The sequence below is a fragment of the Nerophis ophidion genome, linkage group LG23 (genome assembly GCF_033978795.1).
Source record: "Nerophis ophidion isolate RoL-2023_Sa linkage group LG23, RoL_Noph_v1.0, whole genome shotgun sequence".
Classification (NCBI taxonomy): Eukaryota; Metazoa; Chordata; class Actinopteri; order Syngnathiformes; family Syngnathidae; genus Nerophis; species Nerophis ophidion.
The window spans coordinates 1388759-1410683 of record NC_084633.1 but is presented as its reverse complement, the minus strand read 5'-3'; the positions used below and the strand labels follow the sequence as shown (position 1 = coordinate 1410683).

General features: G+C 37.9%; 1 protein-coding gene across 1 annotated transcript in view; it reads right to left on the bottom strand.

The window, feature by feature from the left end:
- The window catches only part of LOC133541481 (transient receptor potential cation channel subfamily M member 5-like), a 106869-nt gene that overhangs the window by 23005 nt on the left and 61939 nt on the right, over positions 1-21925 (bottom strand). The window contains exons 10-16 of the mRNA XM_061884921.1: positions 19716-19834; positions 17097-17399; positions 14657-14758; positions 14428-14559; positions 9482-9611; positions 7170-7315; positions 2951-3063 (exon numbers count right to left, since the gene is read on the bottom strand). Coding sequence (XP_061740905.1) covers positions 2951-3063; positions 7170-7315; positions 9482-9611; positions 14428-14559; positions 14657-14758; positions 17097-17399; positions 19716-19834 — 1045 coding nt within the window. The remainder of the gene's footprint in view (positions 1-2950; positions 3064-7169; positions 7316-9481; positions 9612-14427; positions 14560-14656; positions 14759-17096; positions 17400-19715; positions 19835-21925) is intronic.

The following is a 21925-nucleotide window of genomic DNA, read 5'->3' as shown; positions in this document are numbered from 1 at the left end:
AAGCACAACCAGAATTATGCCGTGCATTAGGCGCACCAGGTTCTAAGGCGCACTGTCGATTTCTGAGAAAATCAAAGGATTTTAAGTGCGCCTTGTAGTCCGAAAAATAAGGTAATTTGAAAGCACTCCAAGGTACGACGTCTCGTGGACCAAATTCAAGACATTGGCGGGTCATATGCCCGCGGGCCGCAGTCTACACATTCCTGATCTTCCTCAACAATATGATTTGCCTGAGTGGCTGGACACGACAGATAAAAAAAAATATATATATATATATATATATATATATATATATATATATATATATATATATATATATATACATATACACACATATATATGTGTGTGTTTATGTATATATATACATATACATATATATGTATATATATATACACACACATATATATATACACAAATATATATACACGCATATATACACACACATATATATATATATATATATATATATATATATATATATATATATATATATATATATATATATATATATCCCTCCGGGTACTCCGGCTTCCTCCCACTTCCAAAGACATGCACCTGGGGATAGGTTGATTGGCAACACTAAATTGGCCCTAGTGTGTGAATGTGAGTGTGAATGTTGTCTGTCTATCTGTGTTGGCCCTGCGATGAGGTGGCGACTTGTCCAGGGTGTACCCCGCCTTCCGCCCGATTGAAGCTGAGATAGGCGCCAGCACCCCCCGCGACCCCGTAAGGGAGAAAGCGGTAGAAAATGGATGGATGGATATATATATATATATATATATATAGTGAAGAAAATAAGTATTTGAACAGCCTGCTATTTTGCAAGTTCTCTCACTTAGAAATCATGGAGTGGTCTGAAATTTTCATGGTAGGTGCATGTCCACTGTATGAGAGATAACCTAAAAAGAAAAATCCAGAAATCACAATCTATGATTTTTTAACAATCTATTTGTGTGATGAAGCTGAAAATAAGTATTTGAACACCAACATTAATATTTGGTAGAGTAGCCTTTGTTTGCAATTACAGAGGTCAAATGTTTCCTGTAGTTCTTCACCAGGTTTGCACAGACTGCAGGAGGGATTTTGGCCCACTCCTCCACACAGATCTTCTCTCGATCAGTCAGGTTTCTGGGCTGTCGCTGAGTAACACAGACTTTCAGCTCCCTCCAAAGATTTTCAATTGGATTTAGGTGGGGAGACTTGCTAGGCCACTCCAGAACCTTGATATGGTTCTTACAAAGACTCTTCTTGGTTTTCCTGGCTGTGTGCTTTGGGTCATTGTCATGTTGGAGGATCCAGCCACGACTCATCTTCAATGATCTGACTGAGGGAAGGAGGTTTTTGGCCAAAATCTCACAATACATGACTGTAGTCATCCATACAGTACAGTCGTCCTGTCCCATGAGCAGAAAAACACCCCCAAAGCATGATGCTACCACCCCCATGCTTCACAGTAGAGATGGTGTTCTTGGGATGGTACGCATCATTCTTCTTCCTCCAAACACATATAGTGGAATTATGACCAAAAAGGTCAATTTTTGTCTCATGTGTTCACAAAACTTCCTCTCATGACTCCTCTGGATCATCCAAATGGTCCTTGGCAAACTTAAGACTGGCCTTAACATGTGCTGGTTTAAGCAGGGGAACCTTCCGTGCCATGCATGATTTCAAACCATGACGTCTTAGTGTATTACCAACAGTGACCATTGAAACAGTGGTTCCAGCTCTTTTCAGGTCATTGACCAAGTCCTGCCGTGTAGTCCTGGGTTGATTCCTCACCTTTCTTAGCATCATTTAGACCCCACCAGGTGATATCTTGTATGGGGCTCCACTCTGATTGAGATTGACTTTCATGTTTAGCTTCTTCCATTTTCTGATGATTGCTCCTACAGTGGACCTTTTTTCACCAAGCTGCTTGGCAATTTCTCCGTAGCCCTTTCCATCCTTGTGGAGTTGTACAATTTTGTCTCTGGTGTCTTTGGACAGCTCTTTGCTCTTAGCCATGCTGAATGTTTGGGTCTTACTTATTATATGAGGTGGACAGGTGTCTTTATGCAGCTAACGACCTCACACAGGTGCATCTGATTCAGGATAATACAGTGGAGTGGAGGAGGACTTTTAAAGGCGGACTAACAGGTCTTTGAGGGTCAGAATTCTAGCTGATAGACAGGTGTTCAAATACTTGGGGCGGTATAGCTTGGTTGGTAGAGCGGTCTTGCCAGCAACGTGAGGGTTGCAGGTTCGATCCCCGCTTCCGTCATCCTAGTCACTGCCGTTGTGTCCTTGGGCAAGACACTTTACCCACCTGCTCCCAGTGCCACCCACGCTGGTTTAAATGTAAAAATTAGATATTGGATTTCACTATATGAAACGCTTTGAGTCACTAGAGAAAAAGCGCTATACAAATATAATTCACTTCACTTCACATATTTTCAGCTGTATCACACGAATAAATTGTTAAAAAATCATAGATTGTGATTTCTATATTTTTCTTTTTAGGTTATCTCTCATACAGTGGACATGCACCTACCGTGAAAATTTCAGACCCCTCCATGATTTCTAAGTGGGAAAACTTGCAAAATAGTAGGGTGTTCAAATACTTCTTTTCTTGACTGTATATACATACACATATATGTACATACAGTGTACACATACTGTATATATACATACATACATATATGTATGTATACATATATATGTATACATACATACATACATACATATATATATATATATATTTATATATATATATATATACATATTAAAAAATGTTTTTCATTTATTAAATTTCTCTCTCTCTTTTTTTTAATCATGACAAGTAAGAATCGTGATTCATTCAAAAAACTTGTGTTTTTACACTCCTTACACACTTACATTAATGAGCCTCTGAATCTAAAATTCCCTGGCAAACTCAACCATCTCAGAATGTAGAATTTTGCGCGACACTAACCTGAAGCTGATAAAATCTATGAAGATGAGAGGGGGCATGAAGAAGGCGATCACCAGCTTCCACGCCTCGGTAGTTCTGTCCATGCTGCCCCACCAGATCTGGGACAGCAACGACTAGAGAGAAATAAATCAGCATTAACACAAAAACACACACTGTTACTCTGCACCAGTGGTTCTCAAATGGGGGTACTTGAAGGTATGCCAAGGGGTACATGAGATTTTTTAAAAATATTCTAAAAATAGCAACAATTCAAAAATCCTTTATAAATATATTTATTGAATAAAACTTCAACAAAATATGAATGTAAGTTCATAAACTATGAAAAAAAAATACAACAATGCAATATTCAGTGTTGACAGCTAGATTTTTTTGTGGACATGTTCTATAAATATTGATGTTAAAGATTTATTTTTCTGTGAAGAAAAGTTTAGAATGAAGTTGATGAATCCAAATGGATCTCTATTACAATCCCCAAAGAGGGCACTTTAAGTTGATGATTACTTCTATGTGTAGAAATCTTTATTTATAATTGAATCACTTGTTTATTTTTCAACAAGTTTTTAGTTATTTTTATATCTTTTTTTCCAAATAGTTCAAGAAAGACCACTACAAATGAGCAATATTTTGCACTGTTATACAAATTAATAAATCAGAAACTGATGACATAGTGCTGTACTTTACTTCTTTATCTATTTTTGTCAACCAAAAATGCTTTGCTCTGATTAGGGGGTACTTGAATTAAAAAAATGTTCACAGGGGGTACATCACTGAAAAAAGTTTAAGAACCACTGCTCTGAACAATAAGCCTGTTCAGTCTCATCTAAAACGGAACTACTGGACAGTAAAACACATTTAAGTCGGCCCCGTTTTTGTCGATAACTCGTCCAAGTCGACGTAATGAAATCCTGGTCAATCGTGTTCTTCTTATAACTAAAAAAAACACACGCTTAAGTCGAGATCGACATCCATGGTCAACTGCTTTTTTAACATAAAATTTCAGAGCCAAATGGATAATTTCTGTGAAAAATAGGTCAGTTAATAAAGACATTTATTCTAATTTTTGCTAAGCAGCGTGAAAAAATAACAGAAACATGACTAATGTTACATAGCATTAAAAGAGTGACTTCCTAAATAAACTTCAAAATAAAAGAATGACAGTATTTACCGGGATTTAACCACAGCAAAAAAAAAAAGATTTCTATTTTTACATTGTCAGTTTAAAAGCAGTGGTCCTCAACACCTGGTCCGCGGATTCACACAGAGCTGCAAATAAATATGTTTGAAATGACATTCATTTAAATTTTGTCTTCCAGGTATCTTATTTAGGAAGAATGGCCACTATGTCACACTGTACTATATTAAGCCTTCTCTATTATTGCACACAGTTACGGTAAGCTAGCAAAAAGAGTTGCAGGGAAACAAGGACAAGGGTCTTAAGATGAATTTCTTTTGGTGTAATAATATTGTAGTAATTGTGTGAAAAGCGTAAACTGTACAAGCACAGCTCGAGCATTGGGCTTGTTTCCCTGGCGCTCTTAGATCTCCCCTTTTACAGGGCAAAATCCTCCCAGGTTCCTCCAAATTTGTCTCGTTCCTGGCACCTCTTCTCCCCATCAAAACTAAAGATACTATGGGCCCAATTCACTAAAGGTTTGCGTGTACTAAAACAAGGGTAAACTTGATAGCACATGCAAAGCTAATTTAGTAAACGTGTGCAAAGTAGATTGCGTCTTTTAAGTGAGTAGAATAAGGTATGCAATCAATTTTGGGTCTCTGTCTTGATTAATATGGAAACTATATGTTGATCGTCAAGGACAGCACGGTGACACAGGGGTTAGTGCATGTGCCTCACAATACGAAGGTCCTGAGTAGTCCTGAGTTCAATCCCAGGCTCTGGATTTTTCTGTGTGGAGTTTACATGTTCTCCCCGTGACTACGTGCGTTCCCTCCTGGTACTCCGCCTTCCTACCACCGCCAAAGACATGCACCTGGGGATAGTTGATTGGCAACACTAAATTGGCCCTAGTGTGTGTATGTGAGTGGGACTGTTGTCTGTCTATCTGTGTTGGCCATGTGATGAGATGGTGACTTGTCTAGGTTGTACACCGCCTTCTGCCCGAATGCGGCTGAGATAGGCTCCAGCACTCCCCGCGATCCCAAAAGGGTATGCGGTAGTAAATGGATGGATGGATGGATGGATGGATGTTGATCATCAAAACGCACACAATAATGGGAGGATAAAATAAAATAAGACAAATGAATAATTTAGCACACGCAATGTGAATTGTCAACACTCATCACCGTTTTGCGAGCACTATTTTGCGTTTTATTTCGCACGTGTGAGAGGGATGTGCAAACTGACAGTTTCACACACAAGGATTAGTGGACAGCTAGGTTGAACCGTGTCCCGAAGCGGTCACGTGGTACAACTTGGCAACGAGGCTTCACATGTCATCGTTTTCGGCTCCTCCGGTAAATGAAGCAAGCCTCGATACGCACTTCATGGAAACGGCCCCTCAGTAACTCGACACACGCCTCAAAGACTTGGCACATTTGGTCTCATCACTAGAAGATGGAAGGATCAGTGTTTGCATGTAAACTTTCCATAAAGACCACAATAAATATGACTAACATCTACTGTATGCATCGATTGCCATGCTGGAACTCCATGTTTAGTGCGTCATCTGTCCACTTTGACAACCACTTGCTCTGTTCTTCCCTACAGAAGCAATGCGATGAGAACCAACACCTTAGTCATCTTGAGTACGTCTGACTATGCTGACCTTCGTCCATATAGTGGACTGGTAAAGTCCTTTCCATAACATAGTCTGCCTACTCATTGTGTCCCTTGTTCATGTGGCTATACTCTCAATTGAACAGTATTTTACATTTCAGCTACTTAAAATGGTGAATAAATTAGGCTGACCATATTCTGAAATCCCGAAAAGAGGACACATATATGCGTGCCAAGGCGGGAAGCACGCCAAGGCCGGGACTAGGTGAAAATTTGCCAATGATACTTGAACTTGCTTCATAAATAATATATTTATTTAAATAAAGGATTTTTTCTCCTCTGTTGACAGCAGTGTTGGCGCTAGGAATTTTCAAAATGGGGTCCCATGGACACCATCAAGTCATTAAAATGGGGTCCCACAGTAAATTTTTGGGGTCCCACTATTTGTAAACGTTTTGAAAACAAATGATAAACATATGCATTATCCTGTTGTATCTCACATTATATATTGTGTTTTGGAAAAAGGTTGTCATAAACAGTACCTAATTTATTAAAATAAGTAATATTAAAAAAAAGACAAATTTGTATACATATGTAAATGTATTCAGTTATAAACATTCATTCACTTTCTTCTTTCCTTTATGGATCTAAACTTTACCGCTCCTAGTAGTTTTTTCAATGTTTTTATTTAATAAGGTGTAGGTGTATTTATTTCAGTATAAAAATGTAAAAAGTGTTTTTCTTCGGTCATGAAATGATAACGGTGTGCCAGGGCATACATACATTTTATATTTAACGCTTAAATCTCTGGAGTCTACATCAATTTCAGATCCATTCCTCATTTAAAAATGTTTGTTTTGTTTGTTTGTTTGTTTGTTTTCCGCCCTTTTTTGGCAGACACAACTATGTTTTTTATGGCAAACACAAAATATGCAAAATCTTCCACCAAAAATATTTTTCAAAGTGGAATATCTGATGTGACGTAATCGGGGTTGAGGGGGGGTTAGGGGAGGGTGTATATTGTAGCATCCCGGAAGAGTCAGTTTTGCAAGGGGTTCTGGGTATTTGTTCTGTTGTGTTTATGTTGTGTTACGGTGCGGATGTTCCTCCGAAATTTGTTTGTCATTCTTTTTTGGTGTCGGTTCACAGTGTGGCGCATATATGTAATAGTGTTAAAGTTGTTTATACGGCCACCCTCACTGTGACCTGTATGGCTGTTGACTAAGTATGCCTTGATTGACAATCTTATCACTACCTCACTCTCTTGCTGTCTGCCCCTCCCTCACGAATGTTGTTGCGTGCATACACCTTCACAATTTGTTTGTTTTTAACACCTCTTAATCCTGTACATACATTGAAAATACACGCAACCTTGACACAAAACGCAATCCCGCCCGGACACCCCGGACAGTCCCATAAAAGAGGACATGTCCGGTGAAAAGAGGACGTATGGTCAGTCTAGAATAAATCACAATAGTGGGGTACCTGAACGCCGTCATGGCTGAAGAACAGGCGAGCATCAGCCGCAGTTGCCATCTGCAGACACGTCGCTCCAACCCACACTGGAGACTTTCTTATCAGGAGGGTGAAGGAGCGCCTCTCGCTGCTCTGGTAACATTCTCCAAATACATCTGAACAGCACAGACACTTGATTGTCAGGTAGAAAAGACGGAGGTAGAATGCTAAGCTAATTGCTGCTCAGATACAGAAGATCTAGATATTGTACGGGGTTGCGTCTGCGTCACTAGATAAACAAAAAAAGGCCTTGATTTACTAAAGTACTAAAACGCGTGCAAACATGATAGCACACGCAAAGCTGGTCTACGAAGTGTGTACAAAGTGGATTTTGTCTCTTAAAGTGTTTACAAAGTACAAAGAAGAACAACCATGATAAACATTCTGAATGTATTTCAGCCATCCTTTTTTTTATTCTCAAAATAATCTTACTTATCTCATGATATGAAATATGACTTACTTCACCAATTATTATTTATTTATTCATTTTTATTGTGATTACTAATGGAGTATATTGTGAATAAATTAAAACAGGAAGTGAACAAAAGTTTAAGCAACTGTTATGTAAAAGAAAAGGGGTAGGATTAAATAAGCTCTGCTTCTTTCTATTCCTTTTCAAACATGTTGAAAAGAGAAACTGGAAATTGTGATGTATCATGATGTATGCTTGCATATTTGAAATAAACTCAAACTCAAAGGGGAAATGCACTTTTTTGGAATTTTGCCTATTGTTCACAATCATTATGAGACAAGAACACATTAAATTTATTTTACAATTGTTAAGATGATATAAAACACTGGAAAGATACGGCTAATGGGAGCCACCGTTGTAGTCTTCAAAGCCCTCTAAAGCTACTTCAAAACCCTCCATCAACGTTTCATATACACACACACACACACATATATATATATATATATATATATATATATATATATATATAATGTAGTAACAGACACCTTCAGAACAATATGTCATATGTACAATATTTACAGTTTTTTGATGATTTTCCCGGACTGATTTCTTCCGCACATTGATTTTTTTTTGCAGAGCAACACAATTTCTGACTTCTGCCCACAAGTGTGCTCCTACTTCCGGAATCAAACACAAGTCTGTTTTCTAATCATTGCAGACTTGGTAACAGACAACTAAGACGACTATGAACTTTTTTTTTTTTTAAGCTGAATATACTGCTATAGAAGCGTGCAGGAAGGAAGTGTGAGACATTAGAGCAGACGGAAGCCGAGAGAGGGTGATGAAAGCAATTTTCACGCTATAAATATGCAACTTGGAGCCAAGCTATTTCAACATAAATGGAGTGCTTACCCAAATAAAACGGAGTAAAATGTCCCTGTCCAGCTGGACCAGAAAGACAACTGTCCATTGACTGAGTAACTTTAATATCGATAATGATACACACAGCACATTATGCGTGTTAGTACAACTACAGTTCATATGCTGTCTGGCTCGCTAGCTGTGTAAAAAAAAAAACATGAAATGTGGGCCAATATTTTACAGATACTGTAATATGATTGTTCATGTTTTTTCAGTCAGTAAAAATTAGTGTCGTATAAAAAGTGATGTGCATTATAAACCCAAACGTATTTTTGATTGATTGATCGATTGATTGAAAATTGTATTAGTAGATTGCACAGTACAGTGCATATTCCGTACAATTGACCACTAAATGGTAACGCCCGAATAAGTTTTTCAACTTGTTTAAGTCGGGGTCCACGTTAATCAATTCATTGTATTCATGGCGTTTCATGCTGTCGCTTATCGCTTGCCGTAGTTAGCTTCTATGGCTAATACCATAGCACGCCGACATGTTACTATGCTACAAAAAGAGTTCCTCAGTATTAGCTCTTACAATAACAATGTTGCTACAGTTTGCTTCTTATGCAGGTTAAGAAACGTAAATAAAGCATTGTTGGCGGTTTTTGAATGCATTTTTAAAGTGATTTAGAGGTGGAATTGATTGCTTCCATTAACTGCATTGCTTGCTACTTAGAACGAGACATTTTTTAAGTTAGAAAGCGAACAAAAAAATGCCTTTGTCTCCTTGTTGCTCATAATGGTTGTGAACGATAGAAAAAATTCCCCAAAAAGTCCAGTTCCCATTTAAAGGGGTTGTTTGCCACAGAACCCCCTCATCTGGCCCCTCTCAATGAGGACGAAGAGACTTGACAAAACAATCATTAGTTGCAGCCTTCATCCAGATAGGATTCTAGCAGCCTCTCCACGGTCTGCAACGAAACTCTGGGATCGCCCTTATCCCACTCACCGTGTGCAAGATCCTCAAACTTCTGTGCCAGCTCTTTCATGGCCGCTTTGCTCTCATTCTCACTCTCCAAATGAGAAAGTTCCCTCAGCAGCTTGCAACCACCGAGGGCACACATGACCGACTCGCCAGCCTGACCACCAAGGGAAACACAATCGATAATATGTCAGTCAAGCAAAAACCTGTGGAGAACAATCATTTTGAAAGTGTACAATAATTATGAACAGTCAATGAATGTTATAATAGTTTATAGGGGTGTAACGGTACGCAGTGCCGGCCCGAGCCTCCATGGGGCCCTAAGCAAAATTTGATTTTGGGGCCCTCTATTTCTGCCAATAATATTGATTGTTGATCATTCACACACCTACCATAAACTCATTGCGGCTCTGGCAGTGTTGTTTACATTATCCTATTGTCAGCCTGGCATGTGCCACATATGGTTCCTAATATTAAAATGTAGAAAACATTAAGCTACAAGAGTGGCCTGGGGTTGAACAGTCCAAGTGATAAAGCTTTGTATTTACAGTAAAAGTGTCATCTTGTCTCATCAGTCTTGTACATATTAGTCTTTAATTACTAGTTTATATTTTTAGTTAATTGTTCATATTTAATGTTTACTTTGTACAAAAAGAGTGCATTCTACTGAAGTTAAATTCCATGTGTGTTAAACATAACTGCACAATAAAGCTGATTCTGATTCACTTTATTATTTTTGGTAACAAAAACCTGAAACAGCAATGTGCAAAAATAATTCGTAGTGCAAGAAAAACAATAAAGTGCAACAATAAAATCACTTACATATATATAAAAGGGAACAAATTCAATTGTACAAAAATCAACATAATTAAATTAAATATCAAGCAAATACTTAAATAATATTAATGAACAGAGTTACCAGATCAGCAGCAGCACTCTGTTGACAGAAAATTGTGTTTTTGTACAATAATATATCTTTGATCATTTAGAAATAAATCATCAGTCAGACTCGTACATGCAAAAAATAAAAAATAAGAATTTTTTGTTAATTGCTTTTGGGGGCTCCCTGGCGGCCGCGGGGCTCTAAGCAAGCGCTTAGTTCGCTTATGCCTTGGGCCGGCTCTGACGGTACGTGTATTTGTATTGCACCGTTTCAGTACGGGGGTTTCGGTTCGGTTTGAAGGCGTACCGAACGAGTTCCACACGGAAATAATAAGTAGCGCACCGCACGTTGTGTAAACAATGCACACCGAGGCACCATGAATTGATTAACGTGGACCCCGACCTAAACAAGTTGAAAAACTTATTCGGGTGTTACCATTTAGTGTTCAATTGTACGGAATATGTACTGTACTGTGCAATCTACTAATAAAAGTTTCAATCAATCAAAAAAAAACAATACACGGCATGCTAGCAGCGACCGAGCTACGATAGACTGACCATACCTCCTCTTTTTACCGGATATGTCCTCTTTAGCGGGGCTGTCTGGGTGGAATTTCCTAAATGCCTCAAATGTCATTTTAAGTTAGGATTGTGTGTATTTTAAATGTACGTTCAGGGTTAAGAAGGGGTTAAAAACAAAACAAATTGTGCACAGCAACATTCGTGAGGGAGGGGCAGAGACAGAGAGAGCAAGAGAGTTATGATAAACGCGCATGTGTCGCCAGGTTCTGCTTTTTACCCATAGATTTATCAGATTTAAATTTTTATTATCTATAGCAGAGGTGTCAAAAGTGTGCCCCGGAGGCCATTTGCGGCCCACAGCTAATGTTTTAAAGGCCCACGGCACATTCTAAAAATACTATTAAAATAAACAAAAACATGAACAAAAGTGAAATAAAAAAGCTTAAGGACTTAATGTAATTTAGAAAAAGTTGCAACATTGACTAATAAAACAAAGCTGTTTTTAATTTATTTCAAACTGTCATTGCTCAAGACATAATATCGAATCAAAATCAATGTTATTATGAATTATTGACCAATGCAAGTTTCCCATTACTTCACATCAACTATTCCACTAAGAAAAATATTTTTGGTGGAAGATTTTGCAAATTTGGTAAATAAATAACCAAAAAATTAATATTTTGTTGTTTTCTTACTGTACCGAAAATGAACCGAACCGTGACCTCTGAACCGAGGTACGTACCGAATCAAAATGTTTGTGTACCGTTACACCCCTAATAGTTTACCATAAAAGAGCGAGACCAAATAAAAAATAAAAAAAACACACACAAAAAAAAACAGGAAGTTTCAGCATGCTGTGATGATTTAATCCAAATACACAAGGCAAAACTTACGAGAATCTTGATGCTAACTTAACATAGCGTAGCATGGAAACTAATAAGCATAAACTTAGGGCTTAGCATGAAGCAAAACATAAGCGATGGCGTAAGGCGAACAAGAAATCTGTAAAGACTGTCCGGGCAAGATGGGTATAAATAAGGGACATCATTGCGATTGGATGTGTTTAAATCAGCGATCCATGTTTACCTCTGGTTTCTAGGGGCGGTGATTTGGACACACCGGCCTCTGTTAGTTGATCGGGACACGCACCTCTGCCCAATCGCAATCATGCTCCTAAGAGAAATAAACCTACGCTTAGGAGAGGAACCTAAACAGGATATAACCTGCAGGGACAGGTCATAACAGGAAGAGACTTCACCCGTCGTTAACAACAAAGATGGCCTCATGACGGAAAGAGTGGCCACTAAAAAACAGTTTTGCCACCAGGAAGGTGAACGACCTATTGTGATGTAGGACCAGAACCAGGGTGCTATGTGGTTGTTTAGGGCCACAACCACTAGAAGGGGCCACATCATTATGACGACCATTAACGTGGTCATCGTGCTCTGCAGAGGTTTACTCATTACTACTTTGACGAACGGAACTGCCTCATGTTTCTGCTGAACATGTATTCAGCGTTGAGTCAACCTTTGTAATAGTTGTAGTTCAGTTTAGCAGCATCAAAGCTGTGTCCATTCTAAGGCCGTCAATGTAATTGCTAATTTAGCATCGACTCGAACACCATCATGGCAACCGTGTTTCTGAAACGACCGTACTATTTACGTTTGTATTGTAAGGTGAGGATTATCATCACAACCTCAACATCTCTCTTATTGTAAATAAGAAAATGTTCTTTATTAATCGACTAACTCTGAATAAATAAACCTTTAATACATATATAAATAAATATAAATTTGGAAGTAAATGTTCATAAAGTTAAAGATACATGTGAGGGCCACAATTGTGCCATTTGTATATGAATATATACAGTATGTCATATATGGAGGTTAATTTGTATCTTTATTACAAAGGTTTTTTTGACATCCAATTTAGATGATTGAATTTTTTAAATCAAATTATGCGGACAAATTCCTTAAAAAAAAGGCTGTTTAGGGTTAGGTTTGTTCAGTGTTTAAAAAAATCAGTGTATAAATATTCAGTGTATTAATATTCAGTGCTGAAATAATCGCTGCTTCGAAACGCAAGAACCACTTCCTCCAAATTAGGACTAAAGCAGTCGATCCTGTCTCAAAACCAGCCAATGAGGTGTCAAATTTGCAGTCACGTGACACGGGTCATAAAAAAAGGCAGGTAATGTAGCATGACATGCTACAGGCTATATACTGTAATCTACTGTATGTGGTTGGGTCCCTTTTTAGGAACACTTCAAACAGAGGAGGTTGCCATGCATTAGTGAAAAAATCCCAAGATTTTATGAAAACGGATAAAAGCTGATCATCACACAATAATGACTGATATGGACCGTGTCAAAAACAATTCAATATTTGATCTTTACTGAATGAGACACCCAGAATGTACATGAAAATACAGGAAGTGGGATTTACAATATTAACTATGCACAATAAAACACTGAATATTTAGAATATATGAACGCTGTTCCTTTACTACGGACCACCTCTTCAATCGATATATTTTATAATCGAGCAAGAATAACAAAAATGCAACAAACACGGCAAAACATAAATGCAAAGGGTAAAAAACAACCACATGTTCAATATAATATCACTGTTCTACAGAACTTTGTTGTAGAAATCTGCCTTCGTCTGACACTTCCTCTCAAGCAGCAGGGCTTCCTATGGTTACCGTAGTAACCCGTATGTCACTCAAAAGTGCAGATTCTAACCAGTGGAATCATTTATGGAGTTTGAAAATATGTAGCAGGCCACATTTGTTATGTTTATTATGTTGCTTTATGCCCAGGTAACTGCCTTTTTATGCTGTCACCTAACTTCAAACTTGACACCTCATTGGCTGGTTCTGAGACATGATCTTTTAATTTACCGGAAGTGGGTCTCTCATTTCGAAGTTTTTTAGCACTGAATTTTGCTACACTTAAATTTAAAACACTAAAATTTTATTAGCTGAATTTTAAGACACTGAATTTTTAGACACCGCCTTTTTAAACAGTAATTTTGTATATACTGCACATTTTAAGACTTAATTTTTTATACAATACATTTTTAAAGACTGAATTTTTAGACAAAATTTTTTTATATACTGAATATTTTAAGATTTTATTTTTTTACAAAAAAATTTATATACTTAATTTCTTAACGCTGAATTTTTATACACTGAATTTTGAAAAGTGATGTAAAAAAATTCAGTTCGCAAAATTCAAACGCAAAAAATTCAGTTACATAAATTCAGTGTAAAAAAATATATTTCGTAATAAAGACACAAAATTAACCTTCATAGTTATATACACTTTTCTGTTCCTGCTTTGTTTACGCAAGGAACAAATATAAGTTTTAAATTAGACAATAGATGCATGCATATGAGCGTAGATTGGCCAAAACGTGCGGTAAAGTTGCAGTCATTGGGCAAACATGTGAGACCGCGCATAATTAACAGGGATTGATTCATTTGATTCCTAAAAGGACTGACGTTCAGTCTCTCACAGTTTCAATAAACCGACCATTAATAGGTCTATTTTTTTTCAGGTGTCTCACCATTTCCCAGAAATAAACAGCCATCTCACTGCGGTTCTGCAAGATAGCCCAGATGTAGAGCGCTGCCCATGGCGAGTGGCAACGTTGGTCCCGGTACGCACAATTGCCCCCATGCAGCATCTTGTTGACTTGCTGAGAGATCAACAGCAGAGATGTTAGTGTCTTCATGTTTGTATGGAAGTTTAAGTATTGAGCAAAAGTTTTAGTGAGAACAGTGATGGCTACAGACTCTGAGGGCCTTTGAAGAGCCGATCTTGAAGTCCAGACCAAGGGGCTCATAGTAGAAAGGCTGACAGACATCTCCCAGCAGGTCCCACAGAACACGTGATACCTGTATCAACAAAAAAACTCAATAAGAAACTAGAAGTTTATTTGATACTTGTCTTCAATTCAGTGGTGTAAATGTGAATTACTTCATGCAGTGGAAACCGTTTATGTTGACGCCCCGTTGACATACGTGAGAGGTTACCAAAATTAGTCATTGTTTGTGAAACTGTGGGCACATTGTGCAGTCCATCACTGCTTGATTACAATGACAATAAAGCTTTTGAACCTAAAAAAACAAACTTAAACGGGTGAATTTTCTTAGCTGCTAGGTTAATGGTGCCAAAGTTTAATTTTGAAGATAACTTTGTACAGAACATGAAGTGACTGTGTGCACATTTGTATGCCATGATGATTAGGTATACAATATACAGTATATATTAGTCATTGATGCTATAGGGATATAGAGAATACAATACCATCGTCATATCGTGACAATGCATGTTGATGACACGTGTGTGCCGCAAATTTGACAGCAACAAACAACGCAAGGTCGAGTCCTCGTTAGCGGCTATTGTAACTCCACAGTACAGCTCCTAAGTCACTAACCCTTGTCTTTACAACGACAAAAAAACATTTTTTCTTACAAGTATCATCACTGGAGGACAAGGGATCGCTAAACATGCACACTGTATGTATTTATTTTAGTTTAAGGTTTTTTTTCCCCCACCCCTATAAGGTTATTCATTTTCTCCATTAATTGATTAACGTGGAAGCCGACTTAAACAAGTTGAAAAACTTATTCGGGTGTTACCATTTAGTGGTCAATTGTACGGAATATGTACTGTACTGTGCAATCTACTAATAAAACTCTCAATCACGCAATCAATTCTCTGCCTACAGTAATGTTATAATAATCATGCATATATATTATCACACAACTTTAGTATGCTTAAAGTTCGTTGCTATAGTTATTAGCTGTTGTGCTCAAGCTGCATTTTTTCTATCTGTGCAAGGACAAAACTTCTTGTCTGAGAGGTGGCCTCAGCACAGATGTTATCTTTGTTTTAGCCCGCTTACAGCCAAGGACTTCAAGGACCTCAACAAAGATAAGTTGACAGCACAAAGACGAAGCAGAAACAAGGAAATCACAAGGCCCAGCACATTCCATCACATATTGTGCGTACTGGACCTGCTTTGCATAATACAAAGTATATGTGACAACTCCTTTTAGAGGTGGCCTCAGTGATGTTGACTATGGAACTCCTGAATAAGTAGAGGGTTGTGGGAGCTGAACCTTAGCGCGTAGGGCGAGACTGTGACTAAGTACGCAGTTCCATGCGTTCTCCTCATGAGCTAAATTGTCTCTGCATGGTTCCTTGCTTATTGTCTGTTTAATAAATGTCATCAGTAAAAAGTCACAAGTAAAATGACAAGTAAAAACAACTAAAAACTAAGGTTTGGGGCATTGTTTTTTCTAAAGGCAAGGAGACGCATCATTGTGGGTTTCCTGCACATTGTCTTCATCACGAAAAGAAAATTGTAATCCGCAGGAGAGAATCTCTATGCCGTTTTCAAATATGTTTCTTTTTATTTTAGAGTTGTCAGTTTGAAGCATCCCTCTGTCTCTGACTGCCTCATCGTCATGTGTCCTGAGTGTGTGTTTGTTATGATTTTGCTTACTAGTTTTGTTGACCTGCTTTATTTTTCTGAGGGAATTCTCCTGAAGAAATTAATAAAGTACTGTCTATCTATCCATCTATAACCAATCATTATGGATGTTCACTGTATGTATGGATGTTATCATTCATCCAGGTCTTTGTATTTTCTCAGAATTTTTTTGCCTATATTCGCAGTTCATTGTCTCTCTTTGTAGCTTGCAGTTTTATGTAAGATACTTCGCTGCATTGGTGTAAAAGTAACTACAAGAAAAGCTACTCCTTTAAAAAGTAGTGAAGCTACTTCTCTAAAAATTAGTAGATCTACTCGTTCAAAAAGTAGTTGAGCTACTTTTTCAAAAAGTAGTGAAGTTACCGCCAAGCTACTGGGAAATGTAGTTAAGCTACGTTGCAACGCTGCATGCATAAAATCAAAATCATCACCCTGTATATCGTTATCGCAATAGACTGCAATATATATCTCGATATACATTTTAGGCCATATTGCCCAACCCTAACTACAAAACATGTCGACATAAACTGACTGATTTTTCACAGCAATTACTCTCTTGGGTCTCAAATATAATGTCAACAAAGGCCATCTACTGAATGTCGGTATCAACTTAAGAGGGCATAATGCAGGATTTGATGACTTGGTCCCGCATAGACAGGTTTTCGATATAAGACGGACCAAATTAAACATGTATAGTGTCATATTTTGCAGGAGGCATATTGTCATGAACACACCTCAAACAAGCTGAGGTCATTCCCTGAAGCAGGTCCGGATGTTGCACTCTGTGTGCTCAAGCGCGGTGCCCCTATGACTCCGTTCAGACTGGGTCGAGATCCATCCAGACTCAGACGGTCACTCAGGCGCCTCTGCAGTAGAACGTAGGCCACGCAGCTGTCCGAGAGCGAGCGATACAAACTCTCCAAGCGCTGGTATGTCAGGTAGTCCAAAATATTCAGACCGTTTTCACAGAAGAGCCGCACAAACTGAGGCTTGTCGTTGACGAGAGCATCTGTCATTGAACCTTCCAGGTCATCGTACTGAAAATACAATCACCCTGTCAATATTGGTAAAGCACATATATCCCGTGTTTCACCAACTACACAAAAAAACATTTAAGTGGTGCTGTCACATGAATGTTGTCATACAGAAACCATCTACCCGTCCATCCATCCAATAACCGCCGCTTATCATAGTCCGGGTCGCTTTGGCAAGAGTCCAAGCAGAGATGCACAGACTTCTCTATCCCCAGCCACCCAGGTGGGTGGGACACAAAGGCATTCCCAGGCCAGCTGTTAGACCGTCCCTCCAGCGTGCCCTAGGTCTTCCCCGAGGCCTCCTCCCGTTCGGACATGACCGAAACACCTCACCAGGGAGGCATCCAGGAAGCAGCCGTACGACATGCCCGAGCCATTCCACTCCTCTTGACGTGGAGGAACAGAAGCTCTACTCTGAGTCTCTCCCGGATGACCGAGCTTCTCACCCTATATCCGAGGGTGATCCCAGAGATCCTTCGGAGGAAACGAATTTCTACTGCTTGTATTTGCGAACTTGACATTTCTGTCATTACCCACAGCTTGTGACCATAGATAACGGTAGGAACGTAGACTGACCCATATATCAAGAGCTTCCCCAGCAGGCACAAGACATTAAAACAACGTTGAGAATTTGTTGAATTAGGTCCTGACATTGAACAACTTAAACAGAACGTTGGAACAAGATGCTTTTTGACAACATTTAATCAATGTTGGGTTCTGACGTTGATTTCACCATTGAAATTTGGTCTTTTCCCAACCAACAATGTGGATCCAACGTTGAACATCAAAGTTGTTTCAATTAACAAATACAACTATTTTGCAACGTTGCTCCAAGTCATCTCAGGGCGTTGAATCGTTCGCAACTGAACTGCTCACTTCCTGATGTAGCATACTGGTCAATGAAGGTGATCAGAACTCCATTTGTTTACAACTGAACTGATTCCGACTATTTTGGACTTGTAGTAGTCGATCCACAGCGAAGTTACACTTCAACGACTGTCGTTGGCCTTGACAGTTATGACTGCTAGTTTGCATTGCAACGGTTGTTTTTTTCCTCACTACGATTGGGCGAAACCATCCTTGCCCAGGTACACCATCCTGGTTTTTGGAGTATAAATATTTGGGGCTTTGGCACCAGCCGCTGGACAAGATTTGACCAATCTAAGTCTATGAGCACAAACTAATGAAGCCGTGAGATGACCATGACCTGGATAAATGAGAACCTTCATAGGGTGGTTTCAAAGTCAGTTTTAAAGGACATGTATGTATAATCAATGTCTTGTGCCTGCTGGGTCGCCTTCTGGCTCAGTTTTCTCTTCCTCACAACAAACCGGTACAGTGACTGCATCACTGCTGACGCTATTTCGAGCCGTCTGTCAATCTGGTGTTCCGTTCTTCCCTCACTCGTGAACAAGACTTAAACTCTTCTACTTTAAAAAAAATAAAATAAAATGCTTTACTTAATTTATTTATTCAAAACTTACTTACAGTTTTATCTAAGCCACACGTGGTTGTATTTTGAAGTGAAATATGTTAGCGAGCAGAACAGTCAGAGTCTGCACACTCATATTTGTATGCATTCACCTGATCACTGATTGTATGGCAACACACGCCACCTTTCAGGTTACTATCCGCATTTAAAGTAAATAATTGTGTTACTAATCTGCGTATACACATTAATCAATCAAATTTTACTTGTAAAGCCCTTGATCACAAGTGCCTCAAAGGGTTTCACAAGAAACCTTGAGAAGGGATCGCAGATATAGGGACATACCCCCCCTTGCAGGTTGACCGACTGCAATGAATCTCAAGTGGTTGTAGTTGTTGAATCGTTGAATTAATATTATCAGATTAATTGATAAATTAATAGATGTAGTGGAAATCTAGTCTATCGGGCAACCAGCTGATAGTCATTTTCTTTAAAGGCATGTACATTTACAGGCATATACATGATTAATGCGATCATTTTTTTGAAAAATCACATGACATTTCTACATTAAGGCAATCTAACTACTTATCTTGGTGCTAAAGTAAAGGAGACTTTGAGGGTTACTGTAGACTGGGGTGTCAAACTTCAATTGCACATGCAGTCTTAGTATATCACACGCAACACGCCCACACATGCTATTATATAGATTGCACAAAGTATTTAGATCTTAGGACACGTAAAACTCAGTGTTAACCAGGCCATGAATCACCAACAACTTCAACTAATCCACTGGACTTGACAGGATGGAGAAAGAGAAAATAAATCTATAAAAATATTACCAGATGTTAGGCTAAAAGTTGACATTTTTAATAATAATAATCCACTCTGACCTTCCACAGTATGTTCCCGGTGAAGAGTTCTGTCTTGGCGATGTCCACTCGGTTCCAGGCCACAGCCAGTTTCAACTCTTCAGTGTACTCACTGGCGTCGCTGGACAAACGTTTGCTAGCTTGACAGAAGACACACAAACAAACACACACTCTCATGGTAAGAGTGATAGCTAACATGTTCAAGTAGAGAATGAAACATATTAAGAAGCTTTGATAATTTCAGAGCTAACAGAATTCAAGACATTGGCAGACGTAAAGAACAGAGTTAAAGCTGAACTGCAGAAAAAAAGACACAGGTGGGAGAACGCAGGCAGATTCTGAGAGCTAGTAAGCTAGAAAAAAAGAAAACAAAGAAGGACGCAGGAGGGTAAATTAGTATATAAAGCAGCAGAACGCAACATGTTGAGAACCCTGACGACCAAACCTGGAGATTTAGTTCTTTTATCATAAACTACATGAGTGTTCTGAGTGTATAATCAATCTTGTATTACTTTTTTATACCATTATGTTATTATGTGTACCTGAGGGTTAATTATATTTTAATGGTATTTATTAGGGATTTTTGAATGAAACACAATTCTTATTTGTAACTATTTTAATCGAATAAATAAAAATAAAAATCTATGAATTTTTATATTATTTTGAACTGTCCTGTCCAGCCACTCAGGTAAATCATATTGTTGTTGTAGATGCCCATATCCGCTGTACAGATTTCCTTTGGAAAATAAAAATGAGGGACACTTATCTAGTTGCCTTGTTGACTTTATTAAAGGTTTGGATAAAATAAAAAATAAAATTAAAAAAAGTTATTCAAAAATCTATAAAAGCTGTTCGTCTATTTTGTTGTTAATCATAGAACTGGCACCCATTGTTCTTAAAAAAGAATACATTTTTTATCGAGAATCGTTCTGGTTTGAGCGATTTTCATTCTGAATCATATCGCTACCCCAAATTATTGAATCGAATCAAATTGTGTGATGCCCAAAGATTCACACAAGTGTTTTGCATGTATAATTCAATCTGGTTTTACTTTTTTATACTATTACATTATTATTGTATGTACCGATACCTGAGTGTTTATAGTATTTTAATAGTATTTACCAGGATTGTGGGGAAAAATCGATTCGAATACGAATCGAATCTGTTGTGCGATTCAGAATCGATTCTGATTTTTTTTTAATCGATTTTTTTGTTTGTTTGTTTTTTTATCAATCCAACAAACCACTACACAGCAATACCATAACAATGCAATCCAATTCCAAAACCAAACCAAAAGTAAAGAAACAAAAATGAATATTATCAGCAACAGTATCAATATAAGTTATAATTTCAGCATAGTAGTGATTAAAAACCCCTTATCGACATTATCATTAGACATTTATAAAAAAAAAAAAAAAAAGGAACAATATTGGGTTGTACTTGTATAGCGCTTTTCTACCTTCAAGGTACTCAAAGCGCTTTGACACTACTTCCACATTTACCCAATAGTGTCACAGTGGCTTACACTTACATCGCATCTCATAAGCTTGACAGCACACTTTGTCCAATGTTTTCACTTAAAAAAATAAGTCATATTTTTGGTTCGTTTAATCGTTAAAACAAATGTACATTATTGCAATCGGTTGATAAAACATTGTCCTTTACAATTATAAAAGCTTTTTGAAAAAAAATCTACTACTCTGCTTGCATGTCAGCAGACTGGGGTAGATCCTGCCGAAATCCTGTGTATTGAATGAATACAGAATCGTTTTGAAACGGAAAAATATCGTTTTTGAACCGAGAAACGCGTTGAATCGGAAAAATCGATTTATTATCGAATCGATATTGAATCGAATCGTGGAACCAAAGATTCGCAGCCCTAGTATTTACTAGGCCTGTAAAAAAAATACATTTTTGAATGAATAACGATTTTTATTTGTAACGACTCTTAATCGATTACAAAAATTAAAAAGATTGATGTATTTATTTTAATCTGTCCTATCCAGCCACTCAGGCAAATCATATTGTTGATGTAGAAGCCCAAATTTGCTGTACAGATTTACTTTAGAAAAGAAAAGTTTAAGATACTTCTCTTGTTGTCTTGTTGACTTGATTAAATGTTTGGGTAAAGTAAAATTGATTAAAAAAAAGTTTTCTCTTAAGTTATACAAAAAACTACAAGAGCTTTTCGTCTATTTTTGTTGTTAATCATAGAACTGGCAACCATTATG